The sequence below is a fragment of the Plecotus auritus genome, assembly GCF_963455305.1.
Source record: "Plecotus auritus genome assembly, chromosome: 1".
Classification (NCBI taxonomy): Eukaryota; Metazoa; Chordata; class Mammalia; order Chiroptera; family Vespertilionidae; genus Plecotus; species Plecotus auritus.
In genome coordinates, this window is record NC_137770.1 from 105,224,435 (window position 1) to 105,246,850 (window position 22,416).

The 22,416-nt window shown below is 44.2% G+C and overlaps 1 protein-coding gene across 1 annotated transcript; it reads left to right on the forward strand.

Moving 5' to 3' along the window:
• The first annotated feature begins 20,635 nt into the window (after positions 1-20,635).
• On the forward strand, positions 20,636-21,870 carry LOC308247629 (dihydrofolate reductase-like). Its single transcript, XM_080667022.1, has one exon. It carries the CDS (start codon positions 20,660-20,662, stop codon positions 21,197-21,199), a length of 540 nt encoding a protein of 179 aa, XP_080523148.1. The 5' UTR covers positions 20,636-20,659; the 3' UTR covers positions 21,200-21,870.
• The last annotated feature ends 546 nt before the right edge of the window (positions 21,871-22,416 follow it).

A 22,416-nucleotide genomic window follows, 5' to 3' on the forward strand; every position in this document is an offset into this window, starting at 1 on the left:
GTCTGTTCTTGTGCCAGTACCAGGCAGTTTTGAGAACCGTGGCTTGGTATTATAGCTTGATATCTGGTATTGTGATCCCTCCAATTTTGTTCTTCTTTGTCAGGATTGCTGTTGCTATTCGGGGTCTTTTTTAAAATTTCAGATGAATTTTTGGAGAGTTTGTTCTAGATCTTTGAAATATACCATTGGTATTTTAATGGGGATTCATGCAGATGATTCTTGTCTAGATTTACCTGAATGCTTACCAATGTCATTGCTTCTTACATCATGTTTGTTTCTTCTGAATTTGATTGCTTCTTCCTGAAGAAAATCCTTTACTGAGAGTTAATGGACTAACTGCTCTCAGTCTTGTTTTTTCTGAAAATAGCTTTAATATTTACTCACTTAAACAATAATTTTAGTGTATATAAAAATAGAAATTAAGAGTTATATTCTTTCACCACTTTGAAGCTATTGTCCTGTTGTTTTTTTTTTGGTTTTTATTACTGCTATTTTAGTATATCTGTTATCAGTTTAAAGGATGTTCTCAATGGTTACTTTTTAAAAAGATTGATTTTCAGAGAGAAGAAGGGGAGAGAGAGAGAGAAAGAGAGAGAGAGAAATCAAATGCACTATGATCAGAGATCGAATCTGAAACCTGAGTTGGTGCCCTGACTGGGAATTGAACCCACCACCTTTTAGTGTACAGGATGACACTCCAACCAACTGAGCCACAGTGGCCAGGGCTCACTGGTGATTTTAAGTTTTTCTCTTTGCCTTCTGATTTGCAGTTTTACCATGATGTGTTCAAATGCGGACTTGTCTTATTTATTTAGCTTAGAGTGTGTTGTGCTCCCTGAATCCACAGATTCATGTTTTTTTATAAATTCTGAAAATATTCAGTCATTTTTTTTTAATGAATACTCATTCTCCTTAGTCTCTTGATTATTTCTTTCTGCAACTTCTACTAGGTATGTTTGGAAGTTTTCATTCAATTTGAATATCTCTTAACTTCTCTTTGGTATTTTCTATATCTTCATCTGTATAGTGCATATTTTATAATCCTATATAATAAAGAGGTAATATGCAAATTGACCATCACACCCTCACAAGATGGCTGCCTAGAACCAGGCTGGGGGTGGGGGTGTTAGTGAAGGATGACCAAACAACTGAACAAGCAGGCTGCATGGGGCAACCAGGTTGGCAGGGGGTTAGTGAGGGACAACCAAACGACTGAACAGCAGGCTGCATGGGGCGACCAGACCAGTGTGGGGGCTGTGAGGGGCAACCAGGCTGGCGGGGGGGCAGTTGGGGGCAACCAGGCCAGCAGGGGGGGCAGTTGGGGGTGACCTGGCTGGCAACGGGGGGCAGTTAGGGGCAACCAGGCAGGCAGACAGGTGAGCAATTAGGAGCCAGCAGTCCAGGATTGTGAGAGGGATGTCCGACTGCCGGTAAACTGGCAGTCGGACATCCCCCGAGGGGTCCTGGATTGGAGAGGGTGCAGACTGGGCTGAGGGGACCCCCCATGCATGAATTATTTTGTGCACCGGGCCTATATCTATGCTAATAAAAGGTTAATATGTTAATTAGACTGGGAGACATTCCGGGAGACTTTCTGGATGTCCTTCCGGACAAAGCCATGGTGGCAGGGCTGAGGCAGAGGCGGTTAGGGGCAACTAGGCCAGCGGGGTGGGGGGCAGTTGGGGGCGATCAGGCTGGCAGGGGTGTCAGTTGGGGGTGAGCAGGCTGACAGGCAGAGTGGTTAGGGGAGATCAGGCAGGCAGGCAGGTGAGCAGTTAGGAGCCAATGGGGATCGGGCCTAAACCAGCAGTCAGACATCCCCCAAGAGGTCCCAGACTGGAGAGGGTGTAGGCCAGGCTGAGGGAACCCCCCCATGCATGAATTTCGTGCACCAGCCCACTAGTCCCATATAATAAAACCTTAACATGTTAAGTATATGGTCAACCAGTCGGCCGTTCAACCAATCAAAGCATAATATGCTAATGATATGCTAAGGTTACTCAACTGTTTGCTATGACATGCACTGACCACCAGGGGGCAGACACTCTGGTAGGTTAGCTTACTGCTAGGGTCTGGCCAATGGGGACTGAGTGAGACAGGCTGGACATGCCCTGAAGCCCTCCTGCAATCCCTCCCTGGCCCCAATCGTGTACTGGTGAGGTCCCTCAGCCTGTCCTGCACACTCTCGCAATCCAGGACCACTTGGGGGATGTTGGAGAGCCAGTTTTGGCCTGATCCCGCAGGCCAGACTGAGGGACCCCACTGGTGCATGAATTCATGCACCGGGCCTCTAGTTTCCTCATATTTGATTTCCAATTCACTGATTCTCTTATCAGCATTGTCTAATCAGATGAAACCTACCCACTGAGTTTTTAATTTCAATTACTTGATTTTTATTTCTAAAATTCCTACTTAGTTATTTTTCTTTTCTTTCTTTTCTTTTTCTTTTTTTACAATACAGGGGGTCCTCTGCACATGAGCTGCAGAGGAAATACCTTTTCTTTTGTTAAAAATTTTCTTTATTAAGGTATTACATATGTGTCCTTATTCCCCCATTACCCCCCACCTACCATTCATGTCCCCACCCCCTGTTGTCTGTGTCCATTGATTAGGCTTATATGCATGCATATAAGTCCTTTGGTTGATCTCTCCCCCTTACCCCCACTGTCCCCTACCTTCTCTGAGGTTTGACGTTCTGATTGATGTTTCTCTGTCTCTGGATCTATTTTTGTTCATCAGTTTATGTTGTTCATTATATTCCACAAATGAGTGAGATCATGTAATATTTATCTTTCTCTGCCTGGCTTATTTCACTTAGCACAATGCTCTTCATCTCCATCCATGTTGTTGCAAATGGTAAGAACTCCTTCTTTTTTACTGCAGCGTAGTATTCCATTGTGTAGATGTACCACAGTTTTTTGTTTTTTTTTTTTAAATATATTTTATTGGTATTTCACAGAGAGGAAAGGAGAGGGATAGAGAGCTAGAAACATTGATGAGAGAGAAACATCGATCAGCTGCCTCCTGCACACCTCCCACTGAGGATGTGCCCGCAACCAAGGTACATGCCCTTGACTGGAATCGAACCCGGGACCTTTCAGTCTGCAGGCCGACGCTCTATACACTGAGCCAAACCGGTTTCGGCTGTACCACAGTTTTTTAATCCACTCATCTGGTGATGGGCACTTAGGCTGTTTCCAAATCTTAGCTATGGTGAATTGTACTGCTATGAACATAGGGGTGCATATACCCTTTCTGATTCGTGTTTCTAGTTTCTTGGGATACATTCCTAGAAGTGGGATCACTGGGTCAAATGGGAGTTCCATTTTTAGTTTTTTGAGGAAACTCCATACTGTTCTCCACAGTGGCTGCATCAGTCTGCATTCCCACCAGCAGTGCACGAGGGTTCCTTTTTCTCCACATCCTCGCCAGCACTTGTCATTTGTTGACTTGTTGATAATAGCCATTCTGACAGGTGTGAGATGGTATCTCATTGTTGTTTTGATTTGCATCTCTCTGATGATTAGTGACTTTGATCAGGTTTTCATATGTGTCTTGACCTTCCTTCTGTCTTCTTTCAAAAACTGTCTATTTAGATCAGTTGCCCATTTTTTGATTGGGTTGTTTATCTTATTTTTGTTAAGCTGCATGAGTTCCCTGTAAATGTTGGAGATTAAACCCTTATCAGAGATAACATTGGCAAATATGCTCTCCCATGCAGTGGGCTTTCTTGTTGTTTTATTGATGGTTTCCTTTGCTGTGCAAAAGCTTTTTATTTTGATATAGTCCCATTTGTTTATTTTCTCTGTGGTTTTCATTGCCCTAGGAGCAGTATCAGTGAAGAAATTGCTTTGGCATATGCCAGAGATTTTTCTGCCTATGGATTTCTCTAGTATTTTTATGGTTTCCCATCATATGTTTAATTCCTTGATCCATTTTAAGTTTATTTTTGTGTATGGTGTAAGTTGGGTGTCTAGTTCCTTTTTTTGCATGTATCTGTCCAATCTTCCCAACACCATTTATTGAAGAGACTGTCTTGACTCCATTGTATGTTCATGCCTCCTTTGTTAAATATTAATTGAGCATAGTGATTTGGGTCAATCTCTGGGTTCTCTATTCTATTCCATTGATCTATATGTCTGTTCTTGTGCCAATACCAGGCAGTTTTGAGAACAGTGGCTTTGTAATACAGCTTGATATCTGGTATTGAGATCCCCCCTACTTTGTTCTTCTTTCTCAGAATTGCTATGGCTATTCGGGGTCTTTTTTTTTATTCCAGATGAATTTTTGCAAAGTTTGTTCTACGTCTATAAAATATGCCGTTGGTATTTTAATTGGAAATGCATTGAATTTATAGATTTCTTTGGGTCGTATGGACATTTTGATGATGTTGATTCTACCAATACATGAACATGGTATGTTCTTCCATCTGTTTACATCTTCCTCTATCTCTTTTTTCAGTGTCATGTAGTTTTCCATGTATAGGTCTTTTACCTCCTTGGTTAGGGTTATTCCTAAGTATCTTAATTTTTTTGGCGCGATGGTAAATGGGATTGCTTTTTTAGTCTCTCTTTCTGTAAGTTCATTATTGGTGTATAGAAATGCCATAGATTTCTTGGCGTTAGTTTTGTATCCTGCTACATTTCTGAATTCATTTATTAAGTCTAATAATTTTTTGATGGAGTCTTTAGGGTTTTCTATGTACAGTAAGTATCATGTCATCTGCAAATAAGGACAGTTTTACTTCTTCTTTTCCAATTTGGATGTCTTTTCTTTCTTCTTCTTGTCTGATTGCAATGGCTAGTACTTCCAGCACTATGGTGAACAGGAGTGGTGAGAGTGGGCATCCCTATCTTGTTTCTGTTCTTAGGGGAAATGGATTTAGTTTTTGCCCATTGAGTATGATGTTGGATGTGGGTTTTTCATATACGGCTTTTATTATGTTGAGGTATGATCCTTCTATTCCCACCTTGCTGAGAGTTTTTGTGAAGAAAGGGTGTTGGATTTTGTCAAATGCTTTTTCTTCATCAATTGATATGACTATGTGATTTTTATCTCTCAATTTGTTTATGTGATGTAACATGTTTATTGATTTGCGAATATTGTACCATCCTTGCATTCCTGGGATAAACCCTACTTGGTCATGGTGTATGATCTTTTTGATGTACTGCTGGATCCTATTTGCTAGAATTTTGTTGAGGATTTTGGCATCTATTTTCATGAAGGATATTGGCCTGTCATTCTCTTTCATTGTGTTATCTTTATCTGGTTTTGGTATTAGGGTGATTCTGGCTTCATAGAAGGAGCTTGGAAATGTTCCTTCCTCTTGAATTTTCTGGAATAGTCTGAGGAGGATAGGTTTTAGTTCTTCCTTGAATGTTTGGTAAAACTCCCCTGTGAAGCCATCAGGCCCCGGGCTTTTGTTTGCTGGAAGCTTTTTGATGACTGCTTCAATTTCTTCCATAGTTATCAGCCTATTGAGATTTTTAGTATCTTCCTGAGTAAGTTTTGGAAGGTTGTATTTTTCTAGGAATGTGTCCACTTCCTCCAGGTTGTCTAGTTTGTTAGAATAGAGTTGTTCATAGTATTTTTTTTAACAATCCTTTGTATTTCTGTGGGGTCTGTTGTTATTTCTCCTCTTTCATTTCTGATTTTGTTTATGTGGGTCCTCTCTCTTTGCTTCTTGGTGAGCCTGGCTAGAGGTTCATCAATCTTGTCTATCCTTTCAAAGAACCAGCTCTTGGTTTCATTGATCTTTTGTATTGTGTTTTTTTTTTTTTGGTCTCTATGTCATTCATTTCTGCTCTGATCTTTAATATTTCCTTCCTTATGCTCGCTGTGGGCTTTTCTTGTTGCTATCTTTCTAATTCTTTGAGTTGTTGAGTTAGATGATTTATTACCATTTTTTCTTGTTTTTTGAGGTAGGCCTGTAGAGCTGTAAACTTCCCTCTCAGGACTGCTTTCATTGTGTCCCATAGTATTTGCATTGTTGTGTTTTTATTGTCATTAGATTCCATGATGTTTTTAATTTCTTCTTTGATCTCATTGATAACCCAATCATTATTTAATAGCATGCTATTCAGCTTCCAAGTGTTTGAATTTTTTGGAATGTTTTTATTGTAGTTTATTTCTAATATTATGCCATTGTGGTCTGAGAAAAAGCTTGATAAGATTTCAATCTTTTTTAATTTGGGGAGACTTTGTTTGTGACCCAATATGTGGTCTATTTTTGAAAATGTTCCATGTGCACTTGAGAAGAACGTATATTCTGTGGCTTTGGGGTGAAATGTTCTGAAGATGTCAATTAGGTCCATCTGATCTAGTGTGTCATTTAGTATTGCTGTTTCTTTGCTGATTTTTTGTCTAGAGGATTTATCCAGTGATGTCAGTGGTGTATTAAAGTCCCCTACTATGATTGTATTGTTGTCAATCTCTCCCTTGATATCTTCCAGGAGTTTTTTTATGTATTTGGGTGCTCCTGCATATGGTGCATATATGTTTATCAGGGTTATATCCTCTTGTTGTATCGATCCATTTATTATGAAATGACCTTCCTTATCTCTTGTTATGGCCTTTACTTTGAGGTCTATTTTGTCAGAAATAAGTACTGCTACCCCAGCTTATTTTTCATTTCCATTTGCCTGAAAGATGTTTTTCCATCCCCTCACTTTCAGTCTGTATGAGTCTCTTTTTCTGAGGTGGGTCTCTTGTAGACAGCATATATATGGGTCATGTTTTTTTATCCATTCAGCCACTCGATGTCTTTTGATTGGAGCATTTAGTCTGTTTACATTTAAAGTTATTATTGAAAGGAACTTATTTGTAGCCATTTTTATTTTTTGTGTCTGTGTTTCTTCTTACCTTTTTATTTCTTCTTTTTACACCAGTCCCTTTAGCATTTCTTGCATTGCTGGCTTGATAGTGATAAACTCCCTTAGCATTTTTTTGTCTGTGAAGCTCCTTATTTCCCCTTCAATTTTGAATGATAGCCTTGCTGGATAGAGTATTCTTGGATTCAGTCCCTTGGTTTGCATCATTTTGTAAATTTCCTTCCATTCTTTTCTGGCCTGATGTGTTTCTGTTGAGAAATCATTTGATAATCTAATGGGAGCTCCCTTGTATGTAACTTTCTGTCTCTCTCTTGCAGCCTTTAAGATTCTCTCTTTGTCCTGAACATTTGCCATCATAATTATGATGTGTCTTGGTGTGGGTCTTTTTGGGTTCATCCTGTTTGGGACTCTTTGTGCTTGTGTGACTTTTTTCTTTGCCACATCAGGGAAGTTTTCTGACATTATTTCTTCAAATAGGTTTTCTAACCCTTGTTCCTCCTCCTGTTGTTCTGGTACCCCTATTATTCATATGTTGCTTTGTTTCATGTTGTCCCATAGCTCCCTTAGGCTCTCCTCCTGTCTTTTAATTTCTTTCCCCAGTTGCAATTCATTTTGGCTGTGTTTTGCTTCCCTGTCTTCTAGTTCACTAATTCGGTCCTCCGCTTCTCCTAGTCTACTTTTGAAACTTTCCATGGTGTTTTTTATTGCAGCTATATCACTCTTCATTTCTTCTTGATTCTTACATAAGTTGTTGAGTTTTTCATCCATTTCTTCTTGATTCTTAGCTAAGTTGTTGATTTTTTCTTCCATCCTGTTTATGAACTCTATGACCCTTATTCTGAATTCTTTTTTTGACATATCACATGCCTCTGTTTCACTTAGCTGCTTTTCTGGCAATTCCTCCTTTTCTTTCCTTTGGGGGTATCTTTGTCTACCCATTTTTGGTCTCACTGACTGATCTCAATGTCGAGCTGTGCAGGGGCTGCTCCTTGGATGGCAGTGGCTTCTCTGGCTGTGGTTGCTCCTCGGGCGGTTATGGTAGCAGCTGCTTTTCAGTTGGCAGCAGCTCCTCTGGTGGGTGTTGTTCGCAGCCATGGTGCCTCCTCTGGCTGGTGGAGGAGGCTGCTCATATAGCTGCTGTTCCTTGGACGGGCATGGGCTGATTATGAGGTTGCTGCACCTTGGATGGGGACGGGTTGCTCGTGTCCACTGCTCCTTGGACAGGGGCAGACTGCTCGTGTGGCTGCTGTTCTTTAGATGGGGGCTGGCTGCATGCTGCTGCTGTTCCTCAGTAGTGGGTGGGCTGCTCAAGTAGTGGTACGGGCTACTCGTGATGCCACCGCCCTTTGGACAGGGACAGGTTGCTTGCAGGGCTGCTGCTCCTTGTACGGGTGTGGGTTGCTCATGCAGCTGCTTCTCCTTGTACGGGTGTGGGTTGCTCATGCAGCTGCTTCTCCTTGGATGGGGGGTGGTTTGCTCATGCGGCTGCTGCTCCTTGGAAGGTGGCTGGCTGCTCATGCGGCACAGCTGCTGCTCTTTGGAGAGGTGCAGGGTGGGGCTGCGTGCAGCTGCTGCTCATTAGAGGGGGGCTGGCTGTGTGGGGCTGCCGCTCCTCAGTAGTGGGTGGGCTGCTAAAGCGGCTGCTGCTCCTCGGATGGGGCAAGCTGCTCGCATGCTTGCTGCTCCTCAGACGGGGGAACTGGCTGCTCATGCAGCTGCTGCTCCTTGGACAGGGGCAGGCCACGTGAAGCTGCTGCTCTTAGGCCTGTGGCGGGTTGTTCGCGGGGATGCTACTCCTTGGACAGGAGCGGGCTGCTCACGTGTCTGCTGTTCACATGATTGCAGTGCCCTGGGCTAAAGCATTGGGCTGGTCAGAGAAGATCCTGCTTCTGAACTCACAGGAGCCTGTGCCCAGGGTGATTGGAGCCTCGTTGACTGTGGGATCACAGCCTAGGTAGCATGTCCCTGGCAGGGGTGGCTGCAGAGTCCCAGGTGTTATCTGAGGGCACTCTGGGTGGAGTTGAGGCTGGGAACCCAATTACACAGCTCTCCCCTTTAAAAAGGCTAGGCCTCTAAGGACAAGCTGGCCTCCCGGTACTGTTTGCAATGGTAGCAGAAGCTGTCTAGTTAGGCATGCCTGATTAGCCTGCTCCTGAAGGTCCTGTAGGATCTAACTGTGCTTCATTCTCTCTCTCTCTCTCTCTCTCTCTCTCTCTCTCTCTCTCTCCATCTGACCACACGTTCCTCTTTTACTCCATTACTCACTCATGCTCTTTCCCTCACTGCCGCATTCTTCCTGCCTCTATAGTTGGGTCTGGGGTGTTATTGACCCATTTGTGGATGGAGTTTCCTCTCCAGGTGTCTGGTTATGTGGCTTGCTCTCAAGCCCCTTGACCAGACAGGATAAAATTCACCTCAACAAGACCCAACACAGATGGAACTAAGCACAAATGTACACACGACACCAATAACCCCAAAAGTGACCACCTGAGCGAAGAGAGGGCAGAGAAAAGAGAGCACAAATGCTATCAAAGATAGAGAAAAAGATAAGGGATAAAAGACAAAGGAATAAAAAGGAGAATATATATATGTATGTGGGGTAAGACACCACAGAACCAATAGATAAACAAACAAACAAAAAAAATACAAACACCACACACCCAGTGAAGAGGATTCAGTTATTTTTCATTTGTTTTACTTTTTCTTATGATTTGATTTTCTTTTTGGTATACATCAGTCAAATATTCTTATTTTTTAATCTATAAAGTTACCCAATTATCTGAAACTAGAGGCCCAGTGCACGAAATTCATGCACGGGTGAGGGGGGTGTCCCTCAGCCCAGCCTGCACCCTCTCCAATCTGGGACCCCTCAAGGGATGTCCGACTGCCCGTTTAAGCCTGATCCTGGTGGGATCGGGCTTAAACGGGCAGTCGGACATCCCTCTCACAATCCAGGACTGCTGGCTCCGAACTGCTTGCCTGCCTGCCTTCCTGATTGCCCCTAACCGCTTCTGCCTGCCAGCCTGATCACCCCCTAACCACTCCCCTGCCAGCCTGATTGATGCCTAACTGCTCCCCTGCCAGCCTGTTTGCCCCTAACTGCCCTCCCCTGCAGGCCTGGTCACCCCTAACTGCCCTCCCCTGCAGGCCTGGTCACCCCCAACTGCCCTCCCCTGCAGGCCTGGTCCCCTCCAACTACTCTCGCCCGCAGGCCTGGGTCCCTCCCAAATGCCTTTCCCTGCAGGCCTGGTTGCCCCCAACTTCCCTCTTCTGCCGGCTTGGTCATCCCTAACTGCCCTCCCCTGCAGGCTTGATTGCCCCCCACTGCCCTCCCCTGCTGGCCTGATTGCCCACAACTGCCCTCCCTTGCAGGCCTGGTCCCTCCCAACTGCCCTCCCCTGCTGGCCTGATCGCCCACAACTGCCCTCCCTTGCAGGCCTGGTCCCTCCCAACTGCCCTCCCTTGCTGGCCATCTTGTGGTGGCCATCTTGTGTCCACATGGGGGCAGGATCTTTGACCACATGGGGGCAGCTATCTTGTGTGTTGGAGTGATGGTCAATCTGCATATTACTCTTTTATTAGATAGGATAGAGGCCTGGTGCACGGGTGGGGGCCAGCTGGTTTGCCCTGAAGGGTGTCTCGGATCAGGGTGGGGGTTCCCTTGGGGCATGGGGGGGCCTGGGCGAGGGGCCTGTGGTGGTTTGCAGGCCGGCCACGCCCCCTGGCAACCCAAGCGGAGGCCCTGGTATCTGGGGTTTATGTATCTTCTACAATTGAAACTTTGTAGCCTGGAGCAGAGCCAAGCCTTCTGTTTGCTCCATAATGGCAGCCAATTTATTTTGGATTTATGTATCTTCTATAATTGAAACTTTGTAGCCTTAAGTGGAGGCCTGGGCCGGCCAGGGTGTGTGGAAAGCTTGGCTTCCTCCATCACCACGGTTAACCCTAGCCTTCTGCTTTTTCCAGCTCCGTGGCTGCCGCCATTTCTGTTTGGATTTATGTATTTTCTATTATTGAAACTTTGTAGCCTTGAGTGGAGGCCTAGGTTGGCAAGGGCAGGCGGAAAGCTTGGCTTCTCCATTGCCGGGGAAACCCAAGCCTCCCTCCTGCTCTCTGTGGCCGTAGCCATCTTGGTTGGGTTTATTTGCATATTGGCTCCTGATTGGCTTGTGGGGGTGGCTTGTGAGCATGGCTTGTGGGTGTAACGGAGTGATGGTTAATTTGCATATTACTCTTTTATTATATAGGATTCTTGGGTTCTAATACTATTATTAGAACCCAAATACTATTATGGCTTTTAATCATAACATATTATTTCTTCAGGCATTTTAAGAATTTTGATTGTGTGCTCATCCTCTATGAAAATATTGTGCAGCCCTAGTTCAGTGCCCTGGTGACTTTTATTGGCTGGAACAATTTCTGTATTCTTTTCTTAAGTTGGGCTTTCTTGAACCATGCTGTTAGTGTGAAATTGAACCCAAATGTGCATGAAGTACAGTTATAAATTCCCAGGAAAGATTTTTTTTTCCTGACTCCCAGTGCAGTAAGTGACACACAAGCTTTCTTGTCATGCCTCTGTGATTTTATGTGGATAATTCTGTACTCTAATTTTTTAAAATATTTATTTATTTTTTTATTTCAGAGAGGAAGGGAGAGGGAAGAGAGATAGAAACATCAATGATGAGAGAGAATCATTGATTGGCTGCCTCCTGTATGCCCCCTACTGAGAACCAAGCCTGCAACCCAGGCATGTGCCCTTGGCTGGAATCGAACCTGGGACCTTTCAGTCCACAGGCTGACGCTCTACCCACTGAGCCAAACCAGCTAGGGCTGTAGCCTAATATTTTATTGAGGGTTTTGTTCTTTAAGGGCCCACAATTGCTGTAACAATCTTGATTCCCCCTTACTTGCATCAAACTAAAGCTCTACCACCTATCTTGGCAGGATTATTGATATTCAAGCCTCAAGATTTTGGGGGCTGACAACCCTACCTCTGGGGCATTCACAGTATTAGCTCATATGCTCACTACTCTGGTTTTTAGCTTACTCTTTATTTCTGACTTATGTGTTTCCTTTACTTTCCACCAAGCTGCATTTAAAATCATATTTGTCCTATTTGCATTACCAAATATTTGTAATGGTTTAGTTTCTAGACAATTCTAATAAAAATGGACACACAAACCCTCATCCCCTGCTTTTTGTTCAGTTGCAGCTGCTATAATTTTTCCTGTATGATGTAACTGGAGTATGAAGACCCACTTGAATTCAGATGCAGTATTCCTGAATCATTAGGATGAAGGTAAAGCTTTTAAGTTGCAAAAGAGCATGGCTATGTGTTCTGGAGTTGTGCAATATGGTGGCCTTGAGTGAAGGTCAAAAGGTGCAGCTAAGTGGTGTCACCAAGTCACTAAGAGGAAGGAAAAAAGCAATGGCAGACTCATCTAAGCTTTGAAATGTAGCTATCATTCTGGAAACAAAAGTCCTTTGAAGAAACTACAAATCCAAGGTGTCATCAGCCTTGGACAGGGGAGCTTACATAACCTGCCTGGTGGAGAACACTGGTGAGAGATGCAGATATGGGATACTCACCTTTTAGTCAGAAGCTGCTAGAAAAACAGTTCATGGCAGTTCTGCCTCTGAATCTGACTATAATGTGTTCCACTTCACAAGAAGATCTGTCATAGATGTCATGCCAGTGACATTTCGCAAGTAATGATAATTCCAATTTATAAAACTGCAAATGACATTTGTGCTAGGCCAGTCAATGAAGTCAGAAAGGCAAACTTAATATAAGAAAAGATCAGATGCAAAGGACCATTGGATTATTTGTTATTTTGAATGTCTCATTGGTACTTCCTGTGCTCCTGAGAAATGCTTGTTACTAATTAATTTTTTAAAAGTTAAAATGCAATGCAGTTTTATTTTTTATTTTATTTTTTTTAAAAATATATTTTATTGATTTTTTACAGAGAGGAAGGAAGAGGGATAGATAGTCAGAAACACCGATGAGAGAGAAACATCAATCAGCTGCCTTGTGCACACCTCCCACTGGGGATGTGCCCGCAACCAAGTTACATGCCCTTGACCGGAATCAAACCTGGGACCTTTCAGTCCGCAGGCTGATGCTCTATCCACTGAGCCAAACCGGTTTTGGCGCAATGCAGTTTTAGACGGGATAGTTTTAGGAAGAAAAATTTGATCTTAGAATGACAAGTATTTTTATTAATTGCATTATAGAGTGCTTGGAATTAACTGAATCAGATAAAAGTTTTGGAAAAATTGATGTTCAGAAAAAGAACCAGTAAACTTTCCAATAGCTTATTAGTTTGGAGCAGAATCTCTTTAACATAGCCAGAATATTGAAGGGGGCCTAGAATTGCCCAGGAATGTTCTGGTGCCCCATGTAGCAATGATGTCATTATTTGATCAATCAGAAATTAATGCATATAGCTTTGTGGGATTTCCTGGCCTCAGGTAATGTGACAAAATGTGCTATTCTATAAAATCTGTTTGCCTTTTCTTCCTGAACAGACAGCTAGACTTGCTTTCCCAGACTTTCTTGCAATTCAGTATGATCATATGACTGAGTGAATGTATGGAATGTGAGTAGGAAATATTTGTGAGTCACTTCCAGGCCTGGACTATAAAAACTTCACACTTATTCACTGACATGCTCTTTTCCTCTTCTGGGTGATTGGGGTGACAGTGCCCAGGCGACCTTGGAGGCTACATATTCAGGATGGTAGAGCCCCCATCAGCTTGGACTCTTGTTTGACTATGTGGAGTAGAGCTGCCTATCTGAACCTCCATAGAGGTTACATTTTTACTGTGTTAAGCCATTGCATGTTTGTATCTATTTTGTTATGATAGCCTAACCCAGCTGAGCTAACGCAGACTATAACAAGGACACCGAGGATATTAGCCACCCATGAGACCTTGGTGTGTGTGTTTCCAGATATAATGCTTTTCCCTAGTGTGACTTTTGAAAGGTGCCTGGCAGTGTCTCTGACCATAGTCTTCTGGAGAGGGGTCCTCTGCAGTCCCCCTGTCTCCCAGAGCCTGGGATCTGTGCTTGCTGTCTCTGTGTCACCCATGGCAGCCCGATTGTCAATCAGCAGTTGCTCTAAATGCATGTAGCTTTTGGATACCTGATTATTCAAATCCCTGATCATATGAAACTGGGCTATGTGTTCCCCTGATACACCTTCTTAGAGCACTGGGTTTTATTTGAAGATTCAGAGGAGAAAGTATCACTTTCATATTAAAATAAACAATGGGAAGAATGAAAAATTGGATGAATTTCAAAGACCAAGTATAAGACTTCAAAGAAATTTCAAGTTTACATTTGCAGTTCTGGATCAAGTGCATAGACCTCCCCTGGGGGACTTGTCCACTGTGTTTTATTTATTGTTATTCTAAGGGTTTTTATGTTTTAGTCCAATGGCTAAATATTTTCTTCCAATTCAGGGAAGACATGGAATTCAAGGCTTGTCAGATTTGTTATTGGCCTCCTTTCTCTTACCATTCCCCTCCCCCCCCCCCGCCCACACTTTCCAAAAAAGAAGGAAAGAGATAAATTTACTACCCAAGCATATAAACTACGAAGTAGCTTTAAATGTGCCTCCCAGACAAACACTGGGATGGGCCAGATTCCCTTTCAGTCTGTGGCCTCAGAGACCTCCCCCCATCTTAGCTCCCCCTTCCTACCCCCCACTTGTCAGGAATGTGGGAGGAGTTCTCAGGCCCAGGTCCCACTGCATTTCTTCACTGTTAGCCCAGAAAGGCCTGAACTTGTGAGCTGGAGTTGCATGTGATCTGGCCACCTGGCACAGAGTGGCCAACTTCTGCTCTTAGAGGTCTTGCGTTTAACACCCGTTGTGGGCATTTTTTTCCTTCTCCAAAAATGTGTGTCCTCTTCTGATAGGCAGTGTATTTTCAGTTAGCACCCACTCGGGAAGGAAACAACTGGATATGGCAGCAGTTTAGCAAAGACCTTCTTACTTTCTGGGAGTGGACACCCAGCAGTTCATTTCGAGCTCATGGTCCACATCCCTCTTGCGCATTCATAGTCCTGCCTTGTCGATGTCACCTTCTTCGATTTCTGGCTGTGTGTTTACTTGACTCTGGTGAAGATAAAGCTCCCAGGGTCAGCTTTGCTTCCAGAGAGAGCCCGAATGAAGTGGTGCTGTCATTTCACCTTCTGAGAGGTCCAGAACAAAGCTGGAGTCAGGACATTGACTGCAGCTAGGAGAGATCCCTATGGCCTGAATGGTGAGCCATGGCCAATATCAGAGGAGCAGGGACCAGAATCTCTAGGTCTCACTTCTGGGTGGGTTCTTTTGCAGGTATTTTTCATATATATATGTAATTGATTTCAGAGAGGATAGAAACATCAATGATGAGAGAGAATCACTGATCGGTTGCCTCCTGCATGACCCCTACTGGGGATTGAGCCCGCATGGGCATATGCCCTGACTGGAAATCAAACTGTGACCTTCTGATTCATAGGTCAACGTTTAACCACTTAGCCATGCTGACTGGGCCAGCTCTTCCAGGAGGTTTGTGTGATGGAGGGATTAGGACCATGCTACAGGCAAGCAGGAATCCTTTGAGTTCCTGAAACCTTTTCCCCATTGCTCCCTGGAATGAGGCTTCATCTACATGTTTACCTTTCAGTGTTGCCTCCTGGGCTTCACAAGATCTCAGGCTAAGCCAAGTCCAAGGAAAATCCCACACTGGCTCAACACCTGGCCGTGTGGTCTCAAACAGGGCCTGACAGCTGTGCCTCTCAGGGAGCTTGGAGAGCTGAGTGTCACCAGTGTTGTCAGAGACCTGTGCCCATCTGCTATTCCTTTGGAGCTTCATGCCTCTTCTGGTTCTTCCCTGCTTTGGTGAGTCCCTCCTTATACCTGTGGTTCAGGTGACAGTTCATTCCTAGTTGTGTTTCTATTTCTTATTCTCCTTGTGTGTTTTTTTCAGTGATTTACAAAAGAAGAAAGGGGATCATGATACTTTCTCCAGCTCCTTCTGTTGAGCCTCTTTCTGTTCAGGTCACTCTAGGGCCGTGTACCAGTGATGGGCGCCTTATGTTAGATACCCCTGAAGAGATGGTATTAGTTCATGGTGGTTGTCTAATATATAGTAAAATGAACACTTATTCATTTAAACCAGAAAAAGCCTGTGTGGCTTCAGGCCTGTAACAGCCTTAGGGGTGGAATAGAGGTGGCTTCAGCACTGGAGACCTGTCCTCACAAATCCCATAGTCATGGTGTGTGTGCTGTAGCTCCACCAACATTGCACGGGAGGGACACATGCCCTTCTGTGCTGTGATAGATGGACTATAGAGGCAAGGGGGACCACGGTAAGGCTATCTGAACTCATCTTTCATTCTGGCCTATTTCTTATCAAACCAGCAATGTCAAGGTGTAATCTGAGGGCCTCTATAGGGCTGCTTTAGTGATGATATGTGCTTTACTAGTAGTCCTGCATTAAAACTATGTCCTAATTTCTTTTGGGTAAAAATTAATGATTTTCACATGATCAATTCATCAGTGCTCCAACAGAGCAACTCTAACCATGCTGGTCATCCTGGTTAGGTTTGCTTCTGCCAAATATTGGGGCATTTAAAATGATGTATATTTTGCATCATAAAAGGAATCCACAGATTGAAAATTTGGGAAATCTCTGGCTTACCATATTCCTGTTATGTGGGAGCACAGGCAGGACTGAGGTGGAATCAGCTGTGGGCTGGTTGCCAATGGTAATGTGAATGGGGAATGAGGCAAAGAAAAATCCCATGTGGTATACCTTATTCCATGTGAGCGTGGCTGACCATTGAGACCATGACCAGGGAGTCAGCCAAGTCAAGTAAGAGCCTAGAATTTTCATAACCATGCCTTATTTTCTCTTGTGTAAAGCCGGGATCATAAGACCCTTTTTGAGTCTTAAATTTAAAAAATCTTAGATAAAATGCCTAGTATACGATTAAGGCTAAATAAATATTACTTATCTAAATGGAAAATTATAGAGTATGGAACTACCACTTCCAAAACAAAAGTTTACTATTAAGAATGGAAGATTGGGGGAAAAAAACAAGCCTTCTATTAAAATACATACTTTACAAGGTTATAAGAATAATGTAGGATTCCAAGATGGCTGCAGAGTAACTGGAAGTGGCACCCACTTGCTCCCAGCACTAAACTAGATTTACAGGTAATTAAGAGTAACCAACCTGAAAAACCAAGGAGTACAGAAGAAGCCACATAGAGACTGGTAAGAAGTATAGAGAGTGGAAAGGGAGAGCCCCCTCACACAGGTGGAGTGTGGCTGAGAAGCCGGAGATATACCATGGCTGCAGAACTCCTTTCCCCTAGGTGCACAGGGTCTCAACCCCACATAAGGACCCACAAATCAGAGCAACAGAAATGAGAAGAGGAGACTGCGTGGCATCTGGTGGTGGGTCAGTGAGAATACGGTTCACTGGAGGCTTGTACTGCATCCTCCCGGGAAAGAGCACTCGTAAAGTTATAGCGCCAGCCTGGAAAGTTCACTGTGGACTCCGACCGTTGGGGAGGCCATGCTGCCATACTCAGGTCCTGAAGAGGGGACTGCTGGCTATACCCAGCCATGACTATAAGGGCCCCTTTATTTTCTAGGGAGCTTTTGTTGTTGTTTTTGTTCTCACCCAGGGATTTTTTCCACTGATACACACACACACACACACACACACACACACACACACACACTAGAGGGGCCCAGCGCACGAAATCGTGCACGGGTACAGTCCCTAGGCCTAGCTTTCAATCAGGGCCATCTTCCCCAGCTGCCAGCAGCTGCCCCGCCCCACATTGCCACCCACCCGGGTTCTGTTTGCCATCGGGCAATGGGAGCCTGATGGCCAGGGCACGGGGGGTGGGGGGGGGAACCGAGAGGTCAGCCGTTCCCGCCCGCTCGCTGACCCCCACCCCTGGACCGGTGGGGTGGGGGCCTTGGCCTGGTGCTGCCCACAGCCCCCGCCACCCACCCACCCCGTTACCCATTAGCCATTGGGCGATCAGAGCTTGACTGCTGGGGGAGGAACCGAGAAGTCAGCTGTTCCACCCGCTTGCCAGTCCCACCCCCCGCCACCACTCACCCTGGTTCCCTGTTCGCCATCAGGCAATGGGAGCCTGCTGGCCTTGGGGAGGGACCCAGGGACAGGCCATTCCTGTCTGCTTGCCGGCCTCACCCCTGACGCAGGTCACTTTCTGTGTGTGGGGCGACTGGTGGGGCGGGGACCTTGGTCTGGTGCCCCCCGCATCCCCTGCCACCCACCCCCGGACCCGTTCACCATTGGGTGATGGGAGCCTGATGGCCAGGGAAAGGGACCAAGAGGTGGTCAGTGCACCTCATAGTGACTGGTTGAGCAGTTGTTCTGCCATTAGGGTTGCTGGGCTTTTATTATAAAGGATATATATATATATATATATATATATATATATATATATATATATATATATATTACATAGTGGAAGGAAGGAAGGAAGAGGGGGAAAGAGAGAGGGGAGGGGAAAAAGGCAGAGAGAGAGAAACAATGATGTGAGAGAGAAACAATGATGCTCCTGCAGGCACCCCGACTGGGTCCAGGAATCAAACCTGCAACCCAGGTACATGCCTTGACCAGAAATTGAACCCGTGACCCTTCGGTGCATGGACCAATTCTCTAACCATTTAGATACACCATCCAGGGCTGTTTTTTTGGGGAGGCTTTTGGTGGAGACCCAGACAATGACTAAACTGTATGGCTTGGAAAAGAGGAACAGTCTCCCCCACCTTGAGCACACATCCACACCCTTCCTACAACCAGTTGTGCCACTTGGCCTGCCCTGTCCTGCTGGGTTTGGCAGCACAGGGTAGCCGGACTTTGTGTTCCATCCTGCTGGGTTTGGAGCCTAAGCAGAGCTGGGACTTTCAGCCAGACCCTGCTGAGACCAGCCATGCAGAGAGATCAGAGTGCCAGGCAGGGCTGACCTTGGGCCCATCCTACTTGATTTGGTAGTGTGGGGGTTGGGGTGGGGAGTGGGGAGCTGCACAGAGCTGGGATTTCCATACTGTGTCTCCCAGGGAGGCTTCTGTCTTGGATGCAGAGGGGCGAGTACTGGACTGTGTGGCTGCATTGCAGGGAGGCAAATCCAGGCTTCCCTATGAGTTAAGCCTGCACTATCCCTGGAAGTAGAAGTGCCTGCTCCCCTCCTACAAATTGCGGGTATCACCCCCAATGGGATACTGTTTGGATCAGCCCTGGATACGCCTGCAGGGTGCAGTTCCATGGGGGAAGGGAGAGTGGCTCAGAATGAGGACATTCAAAGTGTGAGACCCTCAGCAGCTATTGTTTGGGACCAGGACAAAGTGCTTAGCCTTCTTCTGCCAGTTGGGCCAGCATCATCCTCAATGGGAAACACTTTTGATCTATCCCCCTGAACTCAGGGTGGCTGAGTTTACTTCTGCAAAAGGGCTAGATGGCTTTACCTTACCTGAACCTGCAGTGAGCCTTTCTAGAGGGAACTAGAGTTGGAGACTCTGGCAGAGACTGCAGGATTTTGCTTTAAACTGGGGGCTACTTTCCCCTCATTCAGTGCCTGATTGCTTATCTCCAAGTAGGGGACTAGCCCCATCTGGGCTAGCCTGGTCTCATCCTATAGTCTCTCTTTGGAAGGCTCTGGAGGAAGACCAGGTAACCTCAGAGGGAGATGGAGTTTCTGACAGGTGGAGGCAGAGCTCAGGGGGCCTTGGTCCTTTTACAGATCTGCTCCCAGCTCTAAGCTGGAAGAAGCAGACCCTTTTACACAGATTGGCCCCTCTCACACATATTTAGTTCCAATACATGCAGACACAAACAGTGAACAACATGGTAGCTACAGACAGGTAGCCCAAGACTGGTTACATACAATGCCTGACGATGATCTGTACCTAACCCTACCCAAGTGGACCTAGGACAAACACAACCAGTGGTGGGCTTCAGATGACACCAGAGCTTGACACAACTAGCCACATAAGTGGCACAACCAAAGGGGGATTCCAGCAAGCACCAGACCCTGCTGAGAACAACCTAGCCACAGAGGGTAGCCCCTGCACAGCATCTCATACATGGTGATTGAGGTTTACACTTATAATCATCCAGCCTGAAGAATTAACTCCACCCACAAAGGGGCCAACAGCATTCAGCCTCACCTACAACATGGAGTGAATATAATCCACAAGAAACATTCCTGGGGAATAGAGCTCAGGTGATCAGAGAGATTGTGCCACTGAACTCAACGAGACACCTAAAGACGGCACCTGCACAGCAGCTTGAACACCATGGTTGGAGTTGAGCCTCACAGCCAGCCTGAGGGTAAATACTAACCAAGAATGGACCAACAGCAATCAAGACCTAATTACAACAGGAGGGCCCACATAACCCACAAAAAGGATATTCCTAGAGCACCCAGCTCAGAATATCAAGGAGGCTGCTGCATTGATTCCCACAGGACATTTACTACATAAGACCACCCCACAAAAATTGGAAGTTCTATCTAATATATATAAACAAAAACAAAGAGGCAGCCAAAATGGGGGACAAAGGAAAAGACCTAAAATAAAAGAATAGGAGGAATATCCAGAAAAAGAGCTAAATGAAATGGAAACAAGAAATATATAAGCTATAGAATTCAAAGTAATGGTGATAACATGATCAAGGAACTTAGTGAGAACTAAAGTACATGAACCAGTCGGAAATGAACAATACCGTATCTGACATCAAGAATACAATGGAAGGGGTAGCAAGCTCTGAGGTTTTTAGTGCCACTGTCATGGTTTGTCCCCTAAACTGCATCATTGCTGTGTCCCAGAACATGGGCATCAGCAAGAATGGAGACCTGCCTTGGCCCCCACTCAGAAATGAATTCAAGTATTTCCAAAGAATGACCACAACCTCTTCAGCAGAAGGTAAACAGAATTTGGGTAGGGAGACCTGGTTCTGCATTCCCGAGAAGTATTGGCCTTTAAATGACAGGATTAATTTAGTTCTCAGTAGAGAACTCAAGGAACCTCCAAATGGAGCTCATTTTCTTGCCAAAAGTCTGGATGATGCCTTAAAACTTATTGAGGAAACAGAATTAACTAATAAAGTGGACATGGTTTGGGTAGTGGGAGGCAGTTTTGTTTATAAGGAATCCATGAACAAGCTTGACTATCATAGATTCTTTGTGACAAGGATCACGCAGGACACATTTTTCCCAGAAATTGATTTGGAGAAATATAAACTCCCAGAGTACCCAGGTGTTTTTCCTGATGTCCAGGAAGAAAAAGGCATTAAGTACAAATATGAAGTATATGAAAAGAATGAGTAATGTGAAGGTGTTTTCTGACTCATTTCAAGTTGTTCCCCATCACCTCCAAACAATTATGTATTTAAAATTAGAGAAAGATAATTCTGTTAATTATATCTATGAATAATTATTTCTTAAAAAAAGAGAGAATACAATGGAAGGAATAAAGAGGTTGGATGAAGCAGAAGATTGAATCAGCAATTGGGAAGACAAGGTAGAAAAAAACATCCAATCAGCAGGAAAAAAATTAGAAAGAATGAGGATAGTTTAAGGGACCTTTAGGACAGCATGAAACCTAACAACATCTGCATTACAGAGGTGATGGGAGGAGAAGAAAATGAGCAAGACATAGAGAAGATGTTTGAAGATATCATGATAGAGAACTCCCTAACCTGGTGAAAGAAAATGTCACACACAAGTTCAAGAAGCACAGAGAGTCCCAATCAAGATTAACCAAAACAGGCCCACATCAAGACACATCATAATTAAAATGGCAAAGGTTAAAGACAGAGAATATTAAAGGTAGCAAGAGAGTTCCCATAGAGCTGTCAGCAAATTTCTCAAGAAAAAAATTTCAGGCCAGAAGGGATTGGTATGAAGTATTCAAAGTAATGAATAGTAAGTACCTGCAACCAAGACTACTCTATCCAGCAAAGCTATCATTTAACATTGAAGGAGAAATAGAGAGTTTCACAGACAAAAAACAAAACAAAAAACTGAAGGAGTTCATTATCATCAAACCAGTATTGCAAGAAATGTTAAATGGACTGCTTTAAAAAGAAGAAGAATTAGAGAGAGAGAAAGGTAGCTATAAGGAAAAAATGGCAATAGAGAAATACTTATTAATAATAACCTTAAATGTAAATGGATTAATGCTCCAATCAAAAGACATAGTGTAGCTGAATGGATAAGAAAACGAGACCTACATCAGAACAAAAGATTCATACAAGCTGAAAATGAAAGGATAGAAAAAAAATTCAATGTAAATGGAAATTTTAAAAAAAGCAGCAGTAGCAATATTTATATAAGACAAAATAAACTTCAAAACCAAAGCCACAACAAGAGACAAATGCATTCACAACATGATACTAAAGGAATCAATAAAAAAGTAGATATAATCCTTGTAAACATATATGCACCAAACATAGGAGCACATAAATATATTTTTAAAATCTTGATGGATTTTAAGGGTGAGATTGACAGCAATACAGTCAAAGTAGGGAATTTTAACACCCACT

Coding starts and splice junctions, on each gene's coding strand:
- LOC308247629 (XM_080667022.1), top strand. CDS start 20,660: ATGGTTTGTCCCCTAAACTGCATCATTGCTGTGTCCCAGAACATGGGC.